The sequence below is a fragment of the Mya arenaria genome, chromosome 4 (genome assembly GCF_026914265.1).
Source record: "Mya arenaria isolate MELC-2E11 chromosome 4, ASM2691426v1".
Classification (NCBI taxonomy): domain Eukaryota; kingdom Metazoa; phylum Mollusca; class Bivalvia; order Myida; family Myidae; genus Mya; species Mya arenaria.
Genome location: NC_069125.1, coordinates 29599758 through 29625198, shown reverse-complemented (window position 1 = coordinate 29625198; position 25441 = coordinate 29599758). Strand labels below are relative to the sequence as shown.

At 34.4% G+C, this 25441-nt stretch overlaps 1 protein-coding gene across 1 annotated transcript in view; it reads left to right on the top strand.

The window, feature by feature from the left end:
• Positions 1-4960: 4960 nt before the first annotated feature.
• The window catches only part of LOC128230467 (low-density lipoprotein receptor-related protein 6-like), a 40079-nt gene continuing 19598 nt past the window's right edge, over positions 4961-25441 (top strand). Inside the window, exons 1-4 of the mRNA XM_052942743.1 lie at positions 4961-5141; positions 15408-15807; positions 16811-17229; positions 23169-23315. Coding sequence (XP_052798703.1) covers positions 5087-5141; positions 15408-15807; positions 16811-17229; positions 23169-23315 — 1021 coding nt within the window. The 5' untranslated portion in view covers positions 4961-5086. The remainder of the gene's footprint in view (positions 5142-15407; positions 15808-16810; positions 17230-23168; positions 23316-25441) is intronic.

Genomic DNA, 25441 nt, shown 5'->3' with positions numbered 1-25441 from the left:
ACTTATACAGAATATAAAGCAAGGAATTCACATAACATGCCGGTACAAATAAAAGGTGAATTTCATGCTATTGAAATCTATGTATTAGACCATTGACTCTTTTTCTTCCGAAAAATCGTATGTATATTTTTGTTATAATTTAGTTTTAACCGGAGGAATAGCTTGGGAAAAAAAGAATATCTATAATTCCGGGCATAAACTATTGTAACAATATTATTAACCATAATGTCCTTCGAACATATGTATACCCAACATAAAAAAATGTTACCATTGAAATAATAACCGTTGTTCTTCTAATTTCATTGCGCCGACTTGATGCTATGCATAAACTTTTTTCTTGTTATACTTGTATGAATTGGCACGTTCCACGACAAAAAAATGTCAAGACATTCAATCTGTGAGAGTGCAGTTTTAAACTCAGTTTTCTCAACAGTCCTTTACTGGACCGGTGCCTTTGGATAAGTGTCATTCGTGTATGGTCCTTCAGCATGGCCTAAACTAATGCTGTATCGGCGGCCTCAGTTGCCTGATTAGTCCTTTACTGGATCGGTGCCCTTGGATCAGTGATTCCAGTGTATTTTTATATGTGACCAAAGTCGACAATCCTAACAACTTTGGATGTGTTGGCCTAGCCAATAAATCGAATTTCCATTAGAGTTACACTCTTATTCAAAATCGAAACATACACATGTATAACACACATCAGTTTTGACTGATAAACCTTTAACTCGTACATACTAAATAATGCATTTATGGAAAATATTAATTACTGATAACAAGATTGGAACCGTGTATTGAATAGCAGAAAGCGCAAAAACATTAAATGATAGGTGAATGCTATAAGATTTACTGTGGTCTACTACAGTCTCATAAGGTAGAACTACCGTGTTTTATGCTCATTTCTTTCAAATTAAACTAGGTATCCTTCATAAGAACGATTGTTTTCGGAATTTATTATTACTTTTTGTGATATTCAAACAATATTATCAGTGGTTTCTATGAAGGATACCGAGTTTGATTTGAAAGAAAGGTGAAGAAAACACAGTATAAGTAATGAGACGAGAGTAGATCGCAGTAAATCTTTAAGCACTATAGTTTTTTATGTATTCAGTTAAATATACGGTTACAGTCTTGTTATCAGTAATTACTATTTTCCATATTTTCCATAAATGCATTATTTAGGAAGTAGTAAAAGGTTTATTACTCAAAAATTAGTTTTGTTATACATGTGTATGTATTGATTTTAAATAAGAGTGTCACTTTAAACCTTACCTACAGCCACACCTGAGCTACGCCACCGCCGCGGTAGTATATTTTTTTTAAAGATCTATGATGTTATGAGATAAAAAGAGTTGAGTCAGAGACTGAGATTTTATTATTAAAATATGACTATTATGTGGTGAATTGATGTCATCTTTCTTTTTGAGGTCTCTTTTCAATCGGAAATGAGGTTTTTTCTTGAATAAAAATAATGAATATTTTCTTATGCAATTTCAAGGCCAAATGAAGGTCTATGATCTAAAAATCAGTATAAAAAATATTTCTAAAGTATGCTTATTTAAAAAATAAAATAAAAAAAGTTCCAAAACATACTCAGCAAAGTAAATTGAAATGAAAGTGTACTGTACATAATTATAATTCGCCAACTTTAAAAAAATGTTATTTATAAAAATAAAATGTTGTATGGAAAACGATCGTAATGGAATTGCAATTTACATTGTAGGCGAATAGTTTAATTGTACGGACGAAAACCTTGTCCCTAATATTATTACAATAGAGTGAATCAGCCCCCTCCTTGGTTTATATAATATTCTAGATTTAAATTGTGTTCACAGTTGGGTAAATACTCAAGAATGTTCGAGAAACTGGTGTCTGAATTTTAAGCTTTAAAATGAACCTGTACAAAGAAAATAAAATAAATGATCGCTACATTACGATAGAAATAGGACCAAGTCACATCGCACCAAGGTCATGGTTATCGGTAGAGACGCCCCATCAATTTTGTAATATTAAAGATGATTATTGAATATTCTTCTTTCCAGCTAAGTTATTTTTATCTACCCGTGCATACATGTAGAACGGGACTTATTATAGTTTCATCTGCGGCGTACTGGCGCGCGGGCGTTATTCAGTATGTTGTCCAATCCATAGCTATAGGAGTATTTGTCCAATCATCACCAAATGTGGTCAGAATGTGTATGGTAAATAAAACCTCGTAGAAGTTCGTTAACCAGCTATATGACTCGAGTCACTCGTTTCCACATCAAGACTGATCATTACTCCTTAAAGCTACACTCAGATTGAAAGTTTTGACAACTTGTTTTTATTGTTTGTATTGGAACAAGCCAACTTTTGCGAAAATGCATAGAATCGAGTGATAAAAGACTGCTGAAAAAAACATGACGCATTTTTTTCATATTTATGTACAAACATTGATGCTTTATGCATGTTTCTTAAAGGGTTAGTAACGCATTTAGCCATAAAACATTAACTTTTGCACGGAAATATGAAAAACTGCGATGTGGTCTTTTGTCAGCAGACATATTTCACTGGCTTTCAGATATTTACGCCAAAAATGGCTCATTCCAAGACAAAAAAAAAGTTTAAAAAAAGGTGTCAAAACAGTAAATCTGGGAGATTGCAGCTTTAAACACAGGGTGTATAACTATACAGAACAAATGTCACAAACAGTAATCAAGGTCAAGGTAACATTTATGGTTCAAACTGGATCATTTTAGGTCTTCCCTAATTAAAACTACCATCGTAGAACGATTCCGAAAGCACTCAAACTTAGTTACCACATTTAGAACCAATATGACATACAACTAGCGTATAACTTGGCCTTATGACTTAAATGTCAAGGTCACAAACAGTAATCAAGGTCAAATAAATAGTTTTCCTGACCGACCAAGACGCTCTATCCGTTCGTCAACCGCTGAGAAGATTTGGATAAAAAAAGGTTGCACTAAGGTAAGCCTTCCATTATTAGGATGATGAATGTAGCATTGTTATTATTATTATTATTTTGTTTCTTGAGTGTATGGTGTATGGATCTACCTGAAATGATTGATGCCATGCTCTTATCGAATCGATCGATATTTGTATTCGGCACCAAAGGTCTGAACGTCCAATTAAGATTATGGTACCAACATTCATATCCATCTCCACGGCTGTGATTAAGGCGTCAACCAACGGAGCGAGATGTCGTGGGTTCGATCCTTGGTCGCGTCATACCGGCGAAAGACGTTAAAAGTTGGTAAAAAATGACTCCCTTGCTGTCAAGTAGAGTACTGTTCATAAACACTTTTTTCATATAACACCTAGTTTAATAACCAGGCACAGATGTTAAGCACCTAAATGCAATGTGTCGCACACAAGACCCACATCCCTACCCCAAAAGTCAAGGTCACACTTGGAGGCAATTAGAGAAAGATGCAGAAGTACGCATAGAGAAAGGTAGTCCTGGTCCTGGCTGTAATTTGCCATGCAAGGGGAGTTTTGTAATAATAAGGGTGGTGCTTGGAAAATTGATGTATTCAGTATTGGTTTAACTTAAGAAAGTTGTACGCCGTGTATCGATGCTTTACACCGAACACGTAAAAGAACCAAGAAATCTCTTCGAAAAGAGCTGGAGTATTCCACCCGGACTTTCTTGTATCCCACCACTGTCTCTTCCGCGTGCTATCGGCCTTCAGCAACATCTTGCAAAGGACCCCGTTGGAATTAAGTGCTTGTACTTTCACGCGTAATCTTTGACCACAAGGTCTAAAGACAAACATACATTCATGAAATTGGTTTATTGGGTTTCAAAACTTAAAATTATGAATGAATGAATGTACGAATGAATGATGGTAGGCTAGTGCTCGGGAGCGGGAGGTCGCAGGATCGCCCAAAGGCCGAGCAATAGCAAAGAAGTTCAAGATGGTACCGGCACTGGGAGATAAAGAAATCATGTACATGTAATTATCTTTATGCTGATACATGTACCGTGTTTGTTGCAAAAAAGGCTCTTTGAGCTAATGACGGTTTCCGACGCGACGTTTAAATATGTACAATCTTTATCTGGCTTATATATAGATCAATAAATTTCATAAGTACTGCTGCTGCTGCTGCTGCTGCTGCTGCTACTGCTGCTGCTGCTGCTGCTGCTGCTACTGCTACTGCTGCTGCTGCTGCTACTTCTACTACTACTACTACTACTACTACTACTACTACTACTACTACTACTACTACTACTACTACTACTACTACTAATACTACAACTACTACTTCTACTACTACTACTACTACTACTACTACTACTACTACTACTACTACTACTACTACTACTACTACTACTACTACTACTACTACTACTACTACTACTACTACTACTACTACTACTAATACTACAACTACTACTTCTACTACTACTACTACTACTACTGATGTTGCTGCTGCTGCTGCTGCTGCTGCTGCTGCTGCTGCTGCTGCTGCTGATGATGATGATGATGATAAGTGGCGAAGACGGCGACGATGACGATGGTGATGATAATGAGCATGATGATGATGATGATGATCACGATCATGGTGATGATGATCATGATCATGGTGATGATGATCATGATCACCATGATGGTGATCATGATCATTATGAGTGAGCGAATGATTAAATGGTGTGTTGATCGTTGATAATGATAAGGGAGATAATACACGTATTTTTGTAAATTTGAATGACAAATTTTCTTGTGGCTACTTCCCCTTGAATTGCTCTCTTTAACGCGTTGCTGATAAATAAAGTAGTTCCAAACTTGACTAATTTGGGGAATAAATAGGTCTGGTTAAACAATAAAACATATCATATTTCACGTCTGCACTGTCCATTCAAATTATTCTGCGAAAAATCGGATGGAGAGAAACGTAACTTGAAGATGATGCCAAAACAGCGTATGAATGTGAAAATAGTTCCGTGGCCTGAATACACAAAAAGTAATGGCCGAAAAAACATGAACGAAAAGCTAATGATTGGCATTTTGCAGTGAAACAGCCATCGGTGTGCACGATATAGTATGATTTATGTACGGACATCTCAATTAAGTCCCTAAATATGGGATCGTTACTAATTCTTCTTCTATTCTATGGATTAATCACTGCAACACGAGGTTTGTATTTTTCATCAGTCGCACAATGTTTTGGTTGGTAAACTCTTTGAAGTTGCCGACAAAGGTGTGATGTGTATTGATGTTGTTTGTTGTGTATTATTTGGTGATGCTGGAAGATGTAGTGTTGTCTTATGCTTAATACACAACTATAAACAAACTAAAAGACGTTTTGATTTTTATGATTTAGTTATGTTTCAAATAGTTGAAAACGATGTTAATTGGAATTTAATTGAACTATAATTAAATTAATCATATATTTTCTGTGTTTTAGATGCAAAAAAAGCAAAGATTTTTCAACTTCATGGAAAGCAATATTGTAATAATTCATGATATGATCAGAACACAATAAGTTCTGTTTATCGGGTTAATTTATTTAAGTGCAGAAAAGTGCTTGATTTACTGATTATCAGTAGGTTTACGGAACAGTAAATTTACTGACTATTTATTAAAATGTTTGATTTTTACAAATGAAAAACAATCACAAATGGAGGATAACATTTCTTTAATGTTATGACACAATTTCGTACCAAATAAAAACAAATTTGGTGCTATTTTGAAGACTTTGATATTTGGCCAATTTAAGAATTTCAAAGTCAAAATTTTGCTGAAACAACCTATAACACAATTGTAGACAATGTACTGATTATCAGTAAAACTGGCACTTTAGTGGGCCTGTGTAATATATCCAAGACAACTAGGTGATCTGACAATGCAAATCTCATGTGATTTCCTACTTAAAAATACATTTGTAGGTCACTGCATGGTGTGCATAGTTGTAATTTATTTAAAAAAAAAAAGGTTCATTAGTATGGCCCTTTGTGTTACCCAAACTTATATTTTTCCCTAGGTACATGTTCAACCACTGCAGAAAATGAATTTTCCTTATAACAGTAGAGGATTTAGGGTTGGGGGTCGTTATGCACCTGGCCAAAGTTTTCTTGAGAGGGAGGATATCATATCAAGTTAAAGCCATATCGTTTTCAGTTTTAAGGGAGGGGGGCATCCATCCAAAGTTGCACCCCAGAGTTGCAACACCTTTAAACACCAAATCCTTGATCTGTCCCTGGTAAATGCATACTTTCTCCAGGACACCAGTACTGGGTTCTACTCAGGAACCAGACATGAGCATGATTCATATCAGTTAACAGCTGTCTTCACAATCAATGTAAAATAAATAAGTATACAATAAAAATGCATCTTGTAATCAGCATTGTATTTGGTTTTGCAGTCTGTAACACAAATACTGCGTTTCTTATTTAAAGCTGTTTGTAACATTTTCATGAGAATCCCCCTTAGGTAATGCCCTGAGTCAATGTTCTGCATTAACATTGTTAATTACTGTCATCATGTCATGATAAAGTTTGGCTAATATGTTGTGTCAAATGCTGATTTTCACCACAAGAGAAAAAGCATACCTGGCATTTTTTTTTTACCTTTTTCTGCCAGGGTGGGAAAGTACACTGAATTTTGTTTGTAAAAATGGGTGAGACAGAAAAAAAACGTAATCCAGCCTGCCATGGCTGATAAGTATTGAAGGTTAATAAAAGAGAATTGGCATTTGGCAGGTGCCACAACTATATTTATCCTGCCATTTCTGATATACAAAGCAAAGAAAAAGGTCACTTTTGGCACCTTGAAACCTTGCTCTATATATGTCGTTTCATTATTTGTAGTGATGTATATATGTATGGCAAGATTGATATTCAAATATTCTGTAATTCTTTCGATTGAATATTCAATTACCAAAATGGATCTTTTAGAAGTTATAGTGAACTATTTTTTGATATATATATATATAGTTATATCTAGGGGCTTTTTACCATTCTTCGTAGATGTATATGGCTACATTGTCCTTTCCCAATTGACAGACCCTGTTTTCCGAAAATTAAAACAATGCATTTTGAACAAATAAAAAAATAAAACCAAATAATATAAATTCCATTGTGTTTTTATTTGTAAACACGGCAAAGAAATATTGGTGAAGATAAAAAATTCTGGGTTCAATGACGCTATGCGCCAAATGGGCGGGAGGGGGTCGTTAAGTTTACCTCGCAGCCTCGTTCTGGGATTGACCTTTTTTTATAAAAAATTATAACAAAAAAAAAACCCCGAACCAATTCAGGAACTACATGTAGTAAATTAATAAAATAAAACAAACATGGAGTTTGACTCATCTATTCTACCACAATACAGGAAATATATCCTAAAATGCTATAATACTATTCAGTTACATTTTTCATAGCATGAATATCGAAGCATGGTAAACAGTTTATGGCACATAACTTTAACATTTCTTTCATATCATGATGGCAAATTGAGCAATATTGCACAGCTTACCGTATTATATCATGCATAGGACGCACTTTTTTACCCCCAATTCTCGTCTTAAAAATTGACTGCGTCCTTTCTATGCTATTAGAATTTCATCTGTTTTTTTCCAAGTCCATTTCAGGTCGAAAATATCGGACCGGGGAAGAACGCGGTAATAGTAAGTATCTGTACTGCGTCACCGAAAAGAACAACTGATATAGGTAAAATCACGCAAGTTAACACACGCAGAAATATATTGAATGTTTACTTTAAAATGATTTATTGAGAAATAAATTGAAAAAAACACGAGTGTTTACTTTTTTATAAAAGGGACGCTACTCACAAAAACTCGATGTGAGTCAGCACTTTAACTGGATTGAGTTATAACGGTAACGGAAATCGGGAAAGGTGGTAAATATCAATTAATCGTTGTTTATGATTTTAATGTTTCGATATTTTACAAAACATTTTGTATGTAACTGTTTTAAAAAATTGATAAAGGACTGTGCATAACGCAAAGTAGCATTATTGTCACTATCAAATCTTTTCAAATGTGCGAAGGTGTGAAAAACACCCGCTGTCTGTCATTAGAAAAACATCAATAGAACAAACTATTGTGATGGTAATACCTTATGGTTGTTTCTTCGCACTTTACCCGATGTTGCCTTCCGCTGGCAAGGCTAATTACCGACACTTAATTATGCCGACATGCTTTAATCCGCACAGCGACAAGCCTTATCAAAACAATCATCAGTTTTGTTGCGATTGCAACGGTTGCAACGGTTGACTGTCATGCAGAAAGCATGTCGAGACTATTGCAACGGTTGCAACGGTTGACTGTCAGTCGGGACTATTACGGCATTTGTATAAGTCTTATAATATGCGTAAATGTTCTCAAAATGTCAAGACATATATCATTGTTGTGTACGCTAAATTACCAAAATACGACGATAATTATCGAAATACACAAGACAGTTATCAAAATATGCCTTATATACAATTTTTTGTTTGTTTTTTACTTCAATATATATGTTATAAATACTTGACCAACCTCAATTTTTCGGCTCCGATTTTGACATTTTTCCGCTGCGTCCTATCTAATATATTAAGGGGTTTTACCCGTTTTCTCAACTTTTTTTTTGCCTGCGTCCTATCTATGCTAGCGTCCTATACATGATATAATACGGTAATTGGCTTTCAAGACAATACTGGTGTGAAGGCGGATTCCTTAAATCCTTAATTGGCATAGTTATTTAAATACATATACTGAAAATAATGGAAACTTGTTTGATGTCACTCGTCTTGTAAAATTACAGGGACTGTCTTATAATACCTGAAGATGGGTACCTAATTGACATGATGTGCGTGCAGTGTATTGTCAACACATTCACACCAATGGCATAAGGGGCCAATTTTCATGGCATAAGGGGCCAATTGTCATAAAAAAAGACAAACAAATCTTATACATGTATACACAACAACACATTTGCAAGCAAGAGATTTATTATTTTATTTTTTCAACAAAAAACAACAACCAATATTCGAATGCTGATTTTGACATTCAAATACCAAATGTTCGATCGAATATTTGAGTATTCATTTGCATCACAAATTATTTGTAGCAAGGGTTCTTTATACATAGTTTGCAAACGTAATTTGCTATAAAAATGGTAGGGTAGGCACTTATTTTGTAGGTAGGGTTGTGCAACCTGAACTAAATGTACATTCTTTAGGCCTGGTTGTTTCTTGTCAAAAGATGATGAAACACAACTCAGTAAATGGTGTGCTTAGCTATGGATTATTTTTTTTATCTTGTTTGTTTTCGAAAGAAAAAAAGTCCGAGATATTTTGATGGCCTTGGTGTCGTCTTCAGCGCTATTGTCAGCGCCTCGCCTCTTGTTGATTTAATACAGTCAATACATGTTGAAGATGTCTTCTAATCGTTGTACTTGGTACATGTGTTTGATATTAAAAATTTTCAAGGTTAATCATTAGTTTAAAGCTGCACTCTCACAGATTGTCTGTTTTAACACTTTTAAAAACATTTGTTTCAGAATCAGCTGGTTTTGGCATCAATGTCAATAATTCAGTCATTTTAGATAACTCGCAATAGAACAGATCACAGTAGTTTGGTAAACTACAGAAAATTTCATTTTTCTTAAAGCATAAGTAAGGCTTGTAGCCATAAAACATCAATTTTCGAACGTAAATATGTTAAACTGAGATCTGATCTTTTTCAGCAGTCTTATATCACTGGTTTCCAGACATTTAAGCAAAAATTGGATCAGTCATTCAAAGACATAAACTAAAAAAGTTGGCAAAACGATAAATCTGTGAGAGTGCAGCTTTAAGTTAAAACTAACTTACAAAATTGGGGGCTGAAAATAACTTAAAACTTCATTTAGTGACATCCTTACATTTCAAATCCATATATGTCACTAAACGAAAAATGATGGTTCATACGATAATAAGATTAAAATATTAGATTATGCCATAAAATGCAATAATTATTTGCTTCATTAGCTTTTAAGCCCACTAGTGTATGACATGCTGTGAAAGAAATGCGATGAATAGACTAAAAAAAGTTATATCACTCCTATAAAAAGTGTCAACCGTATTGACACCTTTCAAAGTATAGTGTTTTCATTAATTATTTAGTAAGTTAATTGATAAAGTCATTTTTCCATTATCGTTTTACAGACGTCAGAATAAACCTGTGTGAATGTCATGCGGTAACAAATTGTTAAAAAGAATAGTTTTTGTCAAGTTCTGCTCAGGATACGTGAATAATTAATAGGTTTAAGAAGTTAAGTCTAAGTTTAGCCACCAAATGCTGTTGACACGGCTAAAATGCTTTACAAAAAAAAAATCCTCATATTTATAACATGGTGCATTGTATGTTTTTAATCATTTTTGGAGTCAATACTGATGTAGGTTATACTGGACCAAGTTACTAAAGTACATGTACCTTACGAAATTCAATAGTGTATACTACGATTTTTCTTCATTAATCCTTAAACCTCACCGAGTTATGAAATTGCTGTATTGACACCTGTCAGTTTGTGACACTCTGTTGTCTTAGGATTTTAAGAACCCTTGGTGGGTAAACATTACCCGATTACCGTACCTGGGGCGTTTTTACGAGGCCTTTACGGAGCCCGACTCCTAGGGTAAACAATGACATACTTGAATGTAGAGGTTTGACACACAAGGCCATCGTTAATAAAATGTTTGTTTCCAGTGGCCTGACTGACTTTCTGACCCTCAGCTCAGACTTAAGATATTAATCATGATGTTGAGTAAAAAAATACTTTCCAGATATTTAAGCAACCCTAAAAAAAGATAAATATGTTGTTAGGCCTGGCCCGACTGACCAGCAAAAGTTGCGGCAACTCTTAGAAAGTTTTTTAGTCTTTTTGGTGGTCATATTTTTTGTTTCACTTTTCATTACAAAATAGTAGGCATTTTTAGATAAGAAATCAGGCTAAGATAAGCTTAAACATTATGAATTTGACAGAAACTGTTAGAAATTGCGTTAACTTTAAGTAATAATAGGTTTTAACTGCCAAATATGTAAAGTCTCTACATGTTTATGTATAATTATCATATATTTTAATCAGAACAAATAAAATGTTTGACAGTCTTAAGCATTGCATTCTATGAAGGCAAAAGGGTGCCCCATGCTGGTCTCCATGAGGGCAGATGATTGCTACATGTACCAACAAAAAAGGGTGCATCACCCTTCGATAACTCTTCAGCTAGAAGCCAATGAATAATTAACCCAATCTTCACCTCAAAATGTGGAAAGAGTATGGCCAAATACTAAAGTGATTTTTTTTTTAAATGTGGCCTTATGGTGTTTTTTTGTTTAAAAGAGTTTATTGTAAGTCATCATTCCTGTTTTAATAAAGTTTTGTGACATGCCAACCAACTTGTAAAAATTTCGAAACCAAATATTTTTTTAAGGCGGATTGTCAATGTTAAGGTTTGACACGCAAGGTTAGCCTGATCATTTCTACCAAATATACTATACAAATGTCAGAAAACTCCCACTTGGTTTCACATGCTGGGAGGCAAATGAGGTTATTTTTCGCCAAATATATGAAATATTAATCATGTTATACCTACGTAGTTCTTGACACTAGTATTATGTACATTGTATTTGTTGAGTTTTGGCATGTGAAACCACATGTAATGCTTGTTTAGTAAAATAGGTAATAGTTCGAATATATTGAGAAAATTCTTAATGATTAGCTTAAGAAAGGCTAATCAGACAAATCCTTCTAAATCATTAAATTTTTATACAATACATGTATGTTCTGACTTAGATTATTAGAGTTTTTTTTCTGCTGGTGGTGAACTAAATTATGATGTCATCACTAAACTGCAAGTCTCATTATAATGTCAAAGCTAAAATAAGCTCAAAACCATATTGACATGAAAAAGGTATTGGACCCCCCCCCATCCCACCCCATGAAGCCACTAATGAGTACAATCATGTTTATTTACCTTAATTCAGATAAATCTGGACCACTAGTGTAGACTTCTTCCAAATTTTATTGTGTACATGTACATGATCATCACCATGATTGTCAACATGTTATACAAACATAATGTTGATTGAAACATGTATACATGTATATGAACATAGTCATGTTTGAACTTGTATAAATATATATATATAAACTTCAATTTCAGAAAACAAATCTGCTGCTGCAGAATTAAACTTTTTCAAAACTTTATGTTAACAAAAAATGTTTTATCATACATCATAAAAAAACATTTAAGAATTTCTTAATTAAATGATCATGTTAAAGTGCCTTAATTGATTATGTAATTGAAAGTTTTTTCTGACCAATTTTAGGGCAAAGTTCGGCCCAATTGCCATTGCTTAAACATACTTTTTCCTCAAATGTGATAATGGAATTCCCAATTTTATGTTTTAAAAGTAAAAAAAAAAATATATATATAAGATTTGGACCTCCAAACCGTGTTTGAATGAAAGAGAGCTGGTGTATAATTAAAGAAATAAACATTATCTTTTATATTTGTAATACCTGTATTTTCTAAAGCATTCTTGTTAATCTTTAAATAAAATTGGATTGACACATGTTTCCAAAACAGAAAAGATCTGGCCCGATTCCCAAAATGGTGGGAAAAATCAAGAATTTTTTACCTGCGTCCATGTTACCATGACATTTTAACCTATGAAGCAGTAGTAAAACACTTGTATTGCTCCCTGGCAATGATTTTATTGCGTTTGTAATTAAAACGAGCACCCGGTGATAATCAAAACCCATATATCTTGTACCTATAAACAGCATGCAGTGAAATTTTGCCAAAATCACCATTAAACTTGACTTAGATTCTTGTTGTGAAAACAATAATGATTGTTTTTAGCATTGTTCGGTTATAAAACCGCTGTATTAAAATTTTAATGGCGTGTTTAATTGATGCATTAAAACTGGATGTAAAGTACAACTGTACGTAATGCCTTAAATCTTTTTCTCTTTTTGTGTGAAAAAAGGAAACAACAAAACTGAAGAGCATAGTTCTTTGCCTGGATGCATGTGAGTTGGGAAGGTTAGAGTTAGCTGAAGCCTAAAGGTTTATGGGAGTGTGCTGCAGTACCCTGTCCTTGTCCATTTTTGAAAGTACAAATTTACCCTTCTGCCCTCGTGGAGACCAGAATGTGCATCCTCCTGCTTTCAAAGAATTTAATGCTTATGATCAAATATTTCTTTTGTTTTGATTAAAACTTGATATATGATCATGAATGCAAACAAACTCTACATAATTACCCGTAGTTGTTGAAACCTAATAGTACATGTACCTCACAAAAAACATGATTTCTAACAATTTCTACAAAATTTAAAAGGCTTTAATCATTCACTGCCTGATACAGTCAGGGCCCTTTTTGTTGTCCCTCAGACACCCAGTCCCTTTTCTGAAGCACCCTGTCCTAAGTTTAAAAACCTGGCTAAAACCCTTAAGGTGGTGCACCGAGCCGGACAATGGGGTTTTCTCCATATACTTCAGTTTGGCCACAACACAACCCAACAATTTCGTGTAACATTGTGCCAACAAGAGTGACTTATAAGTAAAAGTTATCAAAACTTTCTTCACAATCATTGTAAAATATATGATGTTTAAACTAAGCGTGTAGATTTCACAGTATTTTTAGTAGGACTTAAGGTTTTTATACCTCAGCTCCGACAAGTGTTGGGCAATATTTGAAAGGTTTCACATGTTTTGGACGTAAATATTATGACAAGATATTGATGAAAGGCCTGTGGAAAGATACTGATCTATTGTTGTATGGCAGACCCATACCATTTTTCAAGCCGGTGAGTCTTGAAAAACAAAATTCACCTGTGTTTTTTCAGTAGTTGAGATCCAAGCCGAAAACATATTGGAACTGGGGGCAATGTTTTTCTTTTGATGTTTTATTGTCAGCCCCCCCCCCAAAAAAAAGTAATAAAAAATAAAAATGGTATAGTTAGGGTTACATCTTTTTCTAGATAGGTAGGGGTAGATATTCTAGATAGGTAGGGGTAGGTATTCTAGATAGGTAGGGTTAGGTATTCTAGATAGGTAGGGGTAGGTATTCTAGATAGGTAGGGGTAGGTATTCTAGATAGGTAGGGTTAGGTATTCTAGATAGGTAGGGGTAGGTATTCTAGATAGGTAGGGGTAGGTATTCTAGATAGGTAGGGGTAGGTAGGCCATTTATACTTTTTATTAGGCTTTATATAAGAATGTTATTGTCATCATTGTAGAATGGTTTTAAAGTAATCTTCTGTATAAAGCTTTAAACGTTTTAAACTACATATTAAAATACACAGTTAAAAAAAAACACACAAAAAATCAACAACTGACTATAAAAATGGAAGGGTCAGCACCTATTTCATAGTAAGGGTCAGGTAACCCCGACTTAATAATTTTTTTTAGGCCTAGTAGAGATCAAGCCAAATATATTGGAACAGCGGAGGCAATGATTTTCTTTTGATGTTTTATTGTCAGCCAACTTCCAGAACTGTAAAATGTCTTGAACCAGCTCATTTACACCTGTCTTGTATTATTATCTCTGATTGTAATCCTTGTCAGGGACAACCTATTGTGATGGCTGGCAACTGAAGTTTGGCTAATGTAGTGAGTGCTTTGTATTATCAATGATTACGGAGACTGCCAGTGCCACATTCTTGCTGCATTTCAGTGAATCATTTCTCCTCAATTTTGGAAATAAAGTCAATTATAGAACTCTTACCCTCATTCATGTGTTACATTGTATAGAGCTTCTTTATTTTTGGCACCAATAAGAGTACAATATTAAATCCATCCTCTGTTATTCACTTTTATTAAGTTCATAAAAAAATCCTTCATACTATGAGTATAATTTTTAGGCCAAAAAAATAAATTGTGTGGTTAGGCCGGGTTACATGTTGTCCAAAAACAGTTTTGGTATGTGTTAGGTAGGTTAAAAAATTATTATGCTTAATTTTAGAATGTAATTTTCACCGTTTTAGAATGGTGTATAAGACATCTTCAGCATTAATATATAAAAACTTCTTCTTTTTTTACAAAAAGTTTTTTTTTGTTCAACCAACAGACTATAAAAACGATAGAGCAGGTGTCTATTTCGTTGGTAGGGTTGGGTAATCCGACCAGAAGTGTTTTTGGTTTTGACCTTGGAAGAAGTTTTAAGCACACATAATATTTTATCAGGCCTAGAGTTTCACAGTGGCAGCTTAATGTCAGGGTTATACCATTTTACCAAATTAAGTGTCTATTTATGTATGATACATTAATTATACACATACATGCATATTATAATATTCTTACTTTTACTATTCTCCAAATACTACATCTACCATCATAAGTTACTTGTTAATTTGCAAGTCAATGTTATTTTCATGCTTTGTTTTGTCCTCATGGTCATGACTTTTTCTATTTTTAGGAGATCCGCAGCTCCTTTTGGCAAACAGGAAAGATATTCGACTCGTCAACATTACCGGCCATGGTAAACCAAATGTCTCCGTGATTTTGAACCACCTTGACGATGCACTGGCAGTCGACTTTCTGTACACCGAGGGCTACGTGTTTTGGACCGACATCAACCTGGAAATGATCAAGCGTGCCGTCATCAATCGCACGCAACAGACAACAAGGGGAATTATTACCACCGGAGTTGTGTCCCCTGACGGTCTTGCGTGCGATTGGGTGAGCAAGAAGTTGTACTGGACGGATGCAGAAACGAACCGGATCGAAGTCAGTGACCTTGATGGCAAGTTCCGGAAAGTCCTCTTCTGGCAGCGACTTGATCAACCAAGGGCATTAGCGTTGGATCCCTATCATGGGTGTGTGGTTTGTTTAAGTTATGATCTTATGTCTTTTCTTTGTCTATTATTACAGTCAAAACTCGCTATGTCAAAGTCCTTGGGACCTCAGAAAAAAACCCCTAAGAGATGATGAATATTTGATATATAACCGAAATACAACACATGTCTAATTAAACCCAAAATATTAATCAAAATAAAATCAAGATAACCGAAACATAGATATAACAGAATATTTTACCTTACATAAATGTGTCCCTTCTTTTTATATTTAAAATCGATCGGTTCCTATATCACTGTAGTTTGATAAAAATCCAGTTTTATGACGTCAGCAATTCATATCATATTTTTGGCCGGTCCGGACATCGCCAAAATGTAATATGGGCCGCTGACGTCATACAATTGGTAAGTGTGGATTGCTTTTTTCACAAAGGCAAAAAATGTCGTAAGTAAACATTATAAGCTAAGTTCAATATAAAAACACATCTAAAGTGCTTTAAAATTATTAAATCGTAATATAAAGTTTTCGGTATAATATATTATGAGAAATATTTACACACCACTTCCGGCCATATGGCATTATGAGGACCGGCCAGTCAGTACCCGAAGGTAAATGAACCTCGGCTAACGCCTCAGTCCATATACACCTTCGTTGGCTGACTGGCCGGTCCTTATAATGTCATACGACCCTCAGTGGTGTGTAATATTTCCTAAATATGACATAGTGAGTTTTGACTCAATACACATGTATACTGCATTAACATTGTTTAGTGCATTACTTTAAAGAAACTTGAAATTTCTGCGTCTGTCTGCAATTTGTAAAAATTCTGTTATCTTTCTTAAATCACAAAGCAATATCATTGTACCAGTTAAATTTAAGTTTGCATCAGGCCAGCACAAAGGTGAGCTGTGCTATTCTGACGGTTTGGGAAAAAAACGAAATTTTATAGTTTGTGTTTGACTTAGTTTTCGACAATATTTTTGTAGTAATATTTAATTATAAATGAAATGATTTTGTTTTCAGCTACATGTTCTGGACAGACTGGGGTGAAAGTCCAAAAATAGAACGAGCAGGAATGGACGGAACACTTACCTCTCGAACAGTGATTGTTGACGACAATATCTACTGGCCGAACGGACTAACACTTGATTACGAAGAACTACGAATATACTGGGCTGACGCGAAGCTAAATTACATCCATAGCTGTACGTACGAAGGTCGGGACCGGCGTGTAATTGCAATGAAAGAAGGCAAAGATGATCCATCGTTACCACATCCGTTCGCCATTACGTTGTTTAAAAATGAACTCTTTTGGACCGACTGGTCAACAAAATCGATACATACGTGCGATAAAATAACCGGAATCGAAGGTCGAAAGATACTATCAGACATTCATTCCCCAATGGATATAATTGTATACGACGCCGAACGACAAAAACCAGGTAACGTATATACTGTATTTTGTGTTTCTTCAAAGATTTACATTGTGCTTGTTATTTTTTTCTAAAAAGGATACCACAGTTGAAGTGTAACTGTTAACACTACAAAGGGCACACTGGAACATCTGACATTTCATCTCTTACAAACTTATCCCGTCATTTGTTATTAATTCATAGTACTTATTAAATTTGGTGTGCAAACCTGTCCGTCCTCCACCTGCCCCTCCCCTCCCCTCCCAATTCCCAAATAAACTTACTCTGGTTTAAAGAGTGTCTTTAATCAGAGTGTTTTTTCAGTATTTTGGGAATGAAGGCCTGATGATACTCTTATAATCTCAGAATTTCTGCAGCATGGCACATTTTCCTGCATACAAAAGGTCAGCTTAAGGCATGGCGCCATGGTCAAAAAGCATAGAAGAAACACTAGAATTGTTAATGTCACAGTATGGGGAAAATAGACCTACAATAAGACCCCCAGTGGGTCTATTAGGGCATGCATGTTAAATAGAACATTTACGGTATATCATAATTAAGATGAAAAGAAAAGCTATGCAGTGTGTATTTTTATTGTATGCAGAGTTACCCGAGACCATGTCCAAGTCAGGATCTTTATATTATCTAGTTTTATTCTCAAAATCAAAACAAAATTTATCTCCATAAACCAGTATTTATCTCAATAAAATTGAATAGGTCGAAATAAAATGAACTCCATATATTGATGATTTTAGGTTTTATTTGCACTTTTACTGCAAAAAAGTGCTTTTAAAACTTTAATTTTATTACTTTAAAGAAGCATTAATCTAATAGCTTGTTACGTTATCTAATCAACGCTTTTTATGTAAACAGGTGAAATGGTATTTTATTTGCAACATGTTTATGTTTTTTTGAAGGATGACTATTTTTCATGTGTGTGCATACTCATTTAATTCAGTGAATAACTTCAAATTCTTTAAATACCTAAAGTTCAATGAAAATCAGTAAAATAAATCAGGCCAAAAATAATAAATTTTAGGTTAACATCCCCAGAATTATTAGGAAGGGTAGGTGAGGATTTTTTTATTCCAAATACATTTGGTCAAGATCATTTTCTTGCAAATAGCCTTTTTTCTTGCAAATGTCACTCATATATATTGCTGTTGTTATGGGGCTTTATTCTCTGTCAAAAATTAATAATAGTTTATGTTTAAACAAAAGTGTTTATGGCAGGAGGAACTTTTTTTTTTTTAAACAATACTGGAGTCAGCAGCTTTTATTTAAAAGGTTGGGTTGGGTTACCCGAAACAAACATTTTTTTTATAAGGCCTTATGGAAAGAACATTTTTTATGTCAAACTATGCAATGCATGTGATGTAATGTTAAGGGATTATATCATGTAAACAAGAAATGTCCAAAATCTTTTAAATACATGTGTATTTTGTAGGACCATTAGGGCATCTGAAGTGGTTAATTTTTTTCAAAATCCATTTTTTTTCTTAACCTTATTTTGGGCCGATGAAGGGCCCTATTCACATTTCAATTAGACAACTTTTTCACAAAAGTAGGAACAAAATTCACAAATGTTAAAAATATTGTTTCTTTTCTAGCTTTTTATTTATTTAAAATGGATGTCTTAAAAATTTGGTTTTTGTTACAAATTTGGTCAAAAGGCCCCCATTCCCCTTCGCAAAAAGGTCGAGAAAAAAACTAGTTTGTAACGTTTAATTTCTCCTTTATACTCTGTTTGTCAAAAAGAAAACATTGGTTAAATCCATTTTCTGTTGCAAGCTTCCAGTTTTAACTTGATTTCTAATCTGATTCGGAAGTGCAGTGTTTTAAAGTTATCAGGTGCTCAATGATATGATTATTGATGGGTGAAATACCCCTGTAAAATTTGATGATAATATTAAACTCAAACTTTTGGGCTTGATTCATTAGTGTTATAACCTCAATTTGATCACAATGCGACAGCTTTTTGCAACCTTTTACAGTCCACTTAAAATCTGTTAATAGTGGCAGATTTATGACTGTGTTTGTCTTAAGTGTTTACCATGGTCAAATGTTAAACTTTAAGTTCAATATTAAGACTTCGTAAGTAACTGTTCAACTTCGCCCTGTTTAGGCACATTGATAGTTTATAATAATAGTACTAATATTTTAGCTTAATTGTAAAGACAGCTAGAAGATGTTAGTAACCACTCTCACATTTTTTCCTGGGCAGAAACCAGTAATGGTGTCCTTTTTAAAGAAGCTTTTTTTTTTTTTTCGGGATCAACTCATAAGCTCTTGGGTGAGAGATGGACACCTATACCACTAGACCCCTCTCACCCTTGTTGGCTTTTAACCTTTTACCTCTAGGGAACGAAGCGGACGCAGGTCTATACTTCAAAAGCCCTCTCACCCTTGTGGGGAACAAATCCATTACCTCTTGGTTAAAAGGCGATCACCTAGATACTACTAGACCCCATTCGGCCTGGTGGGGATCGAAATGACAACCTCTTGATCGAGAGGCAGACACATATAGCACTATAGATCCCTCTCACCCTTGTGGGGATCAATTCCATAACCTCTAATTTGGGCGAGAGGCGGACACATAGAGCACTTTAGACAACTCTCACCCTGGTGGGGATCGAACCCATAACCTCTTGGGTGAGAGGTAAACACCCATACCTCTACACCCGTCTTACCCTGGTGGTGATCAAACCCACAACCTCTTGGTCGAGAGGCAGACACATATATAGCACTATATACTAAGACCCTTCTCACCCCAGTGGGGATCACACCCATAACCTCTTGTGTGAGAAGTGAACACATATACCGCTAGACCCCACTTATCCTGGTGGGGATCAAACACATAACCTATAACACCAAACCACTCACCTGCTTTTGTTGATCAGAGCAAGCCTGTCACATGCATCAAAAACAATTCAAATACTGATATTAAGAAAAACAAACTAATTTCTGTGTTCAAACAATTTGATTCTCTTGTACCCATTATAAAAGATTGTCCTCTCGGTAATATCTCCATTTTGTTTCATGTGTCAAAGACATAATGTGCAATATACATGTAGTGTAGGAATTGTTCAAAGACATCTCGAAGCAATTCATGTTCCAATCGCTTTCAAAGGATGAATTTCAAAATTGTCTTACTCTTTGTGAAGCTGCAGGCGCCATACAAGTGAGGATTTTCATTAAACACTGCGTTAAAGTTTGAGATAATTTTTTGAAAAGAAATTACAGAAAGAATTTTCTACCAGCTGAAAATATCTGATATTTGCCAGACAGAAGTGCTGAATGTGATGAAAAAATGATTTACAATATTTTAAAATGCAGTGAGAAATGCATCCATTTGATTTGAAACATTTTCTTGTATTACGGTTTCTGCAGTGGTTTAAGATGCATATCTGGGCTGCCATCATGGTGTGATTTATGGAGAATTTGAGGGGGAAATTTCTATTTCGAGAATGCTGTCTGCATCATGTGTGTGTTTTTTTTCCGGGCCAATTACGTCAATTTGCAAATTCAGACAAAAGTTTTTACACATTCAAATGAAGAAGTTCTAGTTACATTTTGAATCTCTTTGCTTCCTTATTCCCTTAGAACAGGTCTATCTTTTCTTTACTGTTCAATTCATATATAAATATTTTATAACATTGTTTGCCTTTAGAAGAACTGATAAATATGCTGTTCGTCAGTGAAAATTTGATACCCAACTGATGATTCTTTTTTTTTAGAATGCATTTTCATGGGTTATTTTTTCATCTTTTCATCTCTCTTCCAGGAAAAAAAGATAGACTTATAAACGAATACTCATTGGAAGTTTTCTTCTTTCTATGAACAAAAAGAAGACTTAATTCTGTTTCTTTCCGGCCAATTAAGTCTCAATTTAGGCCCTCAATAACAATGCTTAAATGTATTTTTATCTCTGAAAATGGAAAATGATGTTATGAAGTTAGAAATAAATAAATCTTCATTTCATTAATTTAATAATTGGGCAGTCAAACTGCTTTTGTTACAGACAAATGGGTTAATTAAAAAAAAATCTAACAAAAAACTGTATCTCATTCTTATATGTTCTCTTTTTCACTTTTTTTTGCAAAATTTGAATTCCAAACTTTTGTCAAAATGACTCATATTTCCTAATCAGAAAGGCCTAATATTCTAAAAATAGTAGAAAAAACAGTTATGCTGTTTCTCAGCAAAATTTTTATACCTAACCGATGATTTAAATTAAAAATAAATTAAATTTAATATTCATGGGTATTTTCCTTTCCATTTCCTATCAATGAAAAGAGAGCAACTTATTACATGTTAAAAAAAATGAATTGAATTGAATTGATCATGGGTAATTTTCTTCTTCTTTCTTTCTCCTTTCCATGGAAAAAGAGAGCCGACTTATTACATTTTAAAGATAAAGTGAATTGAATTGAATTGAATAATCATGGGTTATTTTCATCTTCTTTCCATGAAAAAAGAGAACGACTTATCACATATTATAAACTATTTAAACTGAATATCCATGGGTATTTATTTTTCTTTCAATCTTCTAGCTGTCCATAAAAAAAGGAGAGAGACTTATAACATCTTAAAGATAATATTAAAACAGACAGACTCCGCCTCATGAGTAACGTTACAGAATACAGCCATAACTCAACAATTTTGTGTGTTTATGTGTTATGTCAAGGCAAATTACAGTTGCAAGTTATAACTGCAGAGAATGGTTCTCTGAAGGTGGTCTCGAGATAATTGCAACCTCCTCCCCTTGGCAGTGATAAACAGCTTTAACGTGAAAGAGCGCCTTAAAAAAATTATGATTATTTGCTGTTTTGTTTTAAAAACGTTGAGAGCAGAAAGCCTTGGATAACTTGATCGTAATGCACAAAAAGAGAAATTGTTTGCGGTTTACATTCAGATGCAACATTATATTTATTAAATGCTCAGAAATGCATTCGTTGCACTATTGTATTATTAATGTTTATCGGTTATTATTTGTAACTGTTTGCATAACGTAAATTGGCAATAAGTGTTAAAATCTATTCTTGTCTGGTGTTAAAAGTTGCTGAATTATCAATATTTTTTTTTATTGCAGGCAAAACAAAACAAACTTGTTTACATATGAAATATATGAGTATTATGCTGAAAACTATTCTATTCAATTAGAGACATTTTAGTCCCAGGGTTTCTATTCAGAATATGAAAGGGGCAGTTTGAACTTCCTTGCCATTATTTATGGAAGTTTTTCACCCTAATAGTAAAGTTCAAGTCTCTCAACACTAAGAATTGTTCCATTATTTTACAAAAACTCTGACATAATATGAAATAATACTCAACTGAAAAATGCTTACTCCACAAAAGTTAAGTGTATTTAATAAATTAATTTATTTAAAGACTTAATGAAGTAGTGGTGGGGGTGGGGTGGGATGGTGTTGGCTTTGATCAAATCTCCCCCCCCCCCCCCCCAAATAAGTGAATACATAAACAGACATAATACTTCACCTAAGTATTAAATTCAAGGCTGCAAGACATTAAAATAGCCCCTGTTTGTGACTATTTTTAACGATTTACAACATTATATTAATCACACTTTGGTTTGCACAATTTTACGAGAGAGTGTGGTCTTGTGTGGTGGGGGAAACTGGAATAGCCAGACCGCTTGGTGACCACAAACCAAACTCAACCCTTTTCAAATTGTTCATTATACTATATTACATTGACCGTGGGCCATAACTCAGACACTTTACCAACTTTGTATGCGGATTTGCAATGCCAATGAGCTTATGACTTACTAGCAAGTCCCATAACTCTGATACAGTTTTTTTTGTTATGCCCCTTGATAAATGGAGGAAAACTGATGAGCATTAATTGGCATTCAATCTTGGTGCACGGTTTTGACAAAAGTTGTGGCTGCGTTTACAGAATGTCTATGTAAGATAATGTTGAACACTCTGTCCCTTGTTTGTTTTTAGGTTACAACCCTTGCGCGGACAACAACGGGGGCTGTTCCCACTTGTGCCTCCTGTCACCAGTGCTTCTTACAGCAGACAAGCCTAACTACTCATGCGCGTGTCCGACCGGTGTACGTTTGCTGGATGATGGAAAGACCTGTGCCGATGGTGGGTTTAATTAACATTTTTGATGTTTTCTTGTTATGTAATTATTTTAATGATGTACTCTTATTCCCAAATAAGATGTATCACAATTAATACAATTGTTTTAATTTACCGAAAATAATGAATATATATGGAAAACAATGTGTTTTTTTATTAAGGATACCGTGTTGAATTTGAAAGAAAGGTGCAGAAAACATCGTATTTCTACCTTATGAGACAATAGTGGATCACTGTAAATCCTTAAGCACAAATCTTTTAGCACTCACCATTTAATGTGTGTTTTCAGCTATTAAATACATGGTTACAATCTTGTCATCAGTAATTAATATATTCCATTAATGCATTATTTAGTAAGTATTTAAAAGGTTTATCACATTAAAATGTATGTTTCTTAGATATGTTAATGTACTGATTTTAAATACGAGTATCACTCTGCGATACTTTGAGTTCAAATTATTGAAATCATTGATTTTAATTGGAAAGAGGGTAGAGGGGTTGGGAACGTTCTTCGAAATAATGCACAATGCTAATGAGTACCAGCCCGCAAGCCCGAAACTGTTAAACAGTCAAAATTTGAAACCAATTAAGCACACCGTGTATGAATTCAGACTCGTTCATCTAAAAGTCATATTTTCATTGACTGCATGGAAAGCTCAGGTCGTGTGTTAAAAGAAAAGATTAATATCAAATAGCTCATGAAAGTAATATTTTTTCTGTCATTGAATGTTTTATGATTAATGTGACAGTTTTCCCCTAATTACATAATAATATGGGAATTAATTTTTATTTATTGGCCTCAACGATTTTTAGTCAAATAATTTGCAAGATTTACTTTAGATTTAACGGCTTCATTTCTGAAACTTATATAATTTGTGTTAAAGATTCACCAATCTGTGAAAAACATCTGGACGGTTGACAACTATTTTGTAACATATGGTTGTTGATTTTATCAGTTTTATAAATGGATTTGTGAAACATTCATTGGTTTTATTGAAAATTTTAGTAAAAAAGTCACATTAATTTTTGGCAACTTGTAATAAATTTCTTGTCTTTCCACAATCTATATTTTGACTTTTTATAAAAGTATTTAAAAAAAAAAGAAGTCTATTAAATAAACTGGTTTTTCATAACATTTGATTTAAGGTATCTGACACACAAATAAACTAGTTCTGACAGTCCCTTTAACCATAATGTTATATTATACCCTCATGTGATTTTGATGCCTGGTGACCTTGTGCATGTAATTAAGATTCCTGATGACCTTGTGTAATTTTAAGGGCCTGGTGACCTTGTGTAATTTTAACGCCTAGTGACCTTGTGTAATTAAGATTCCTGATGACCTTGTGTAATTTTAAGGGCCTGGTGTCCTTGTGTTATAAAGACGCTTAGTGACCTTGTGTAATTTTAAGGTCCTGGTGACCTTGTGTAATTTTTACGCTTGGTGACCTTGTGTAATAAAGACGCCTTGTGACCGTGTGAAATTTCGATGCCTAATGACCTTGTGTAATTTTAAGGGCCTGGTGACCTTGTGTTATAAAGACGCTTAGTGACCTTGTGTAATTTCGATGCCTGATGACCTTGTGTAATTTTAACACCTGGTGACCTTGTGTAATTTTAACACCTGGTGACCTTGTGTAATTTTAACGCCTGGTGACCTTGTGTAATTTTAACGCCTGGTGACCTTGTGTAATTAAGATTCCTGATGACCTTGTGTAATTTTAAGGGCCTGGTGTCCTTGTGTTATAAAGACGCTTAGTGACCTTGTGTAATTTTAAGGTCCTGGTGACCTTGTGTAATTTTTACGCTTGGTGACCTTGTGTAATAAAGACGCCTTGTGACCGTGTGAAATTTCGATGCCTAATGACCTTGTGTAATTTTAAGGGCCTGGTGACCTTGTGTTTTAAAGACGCTTAGTGACCTTGTGTAATTTTGATGCCTGGTGACCTTGTGTAATTTTGACGCCTGGTGACCTTGTGTAATTTTAACGCCTGATGACCTTGTGTAATTTTAACGCCTGGTGACCTTGTGTAATTTTAACGCCTGGTGACCTTGTGTAATTAAGATTCCTGATGACCTTGTGTAATTTTAAGGGCCTGGTGTCCTTGTGTTATAAAGACGCTTAGTGACCT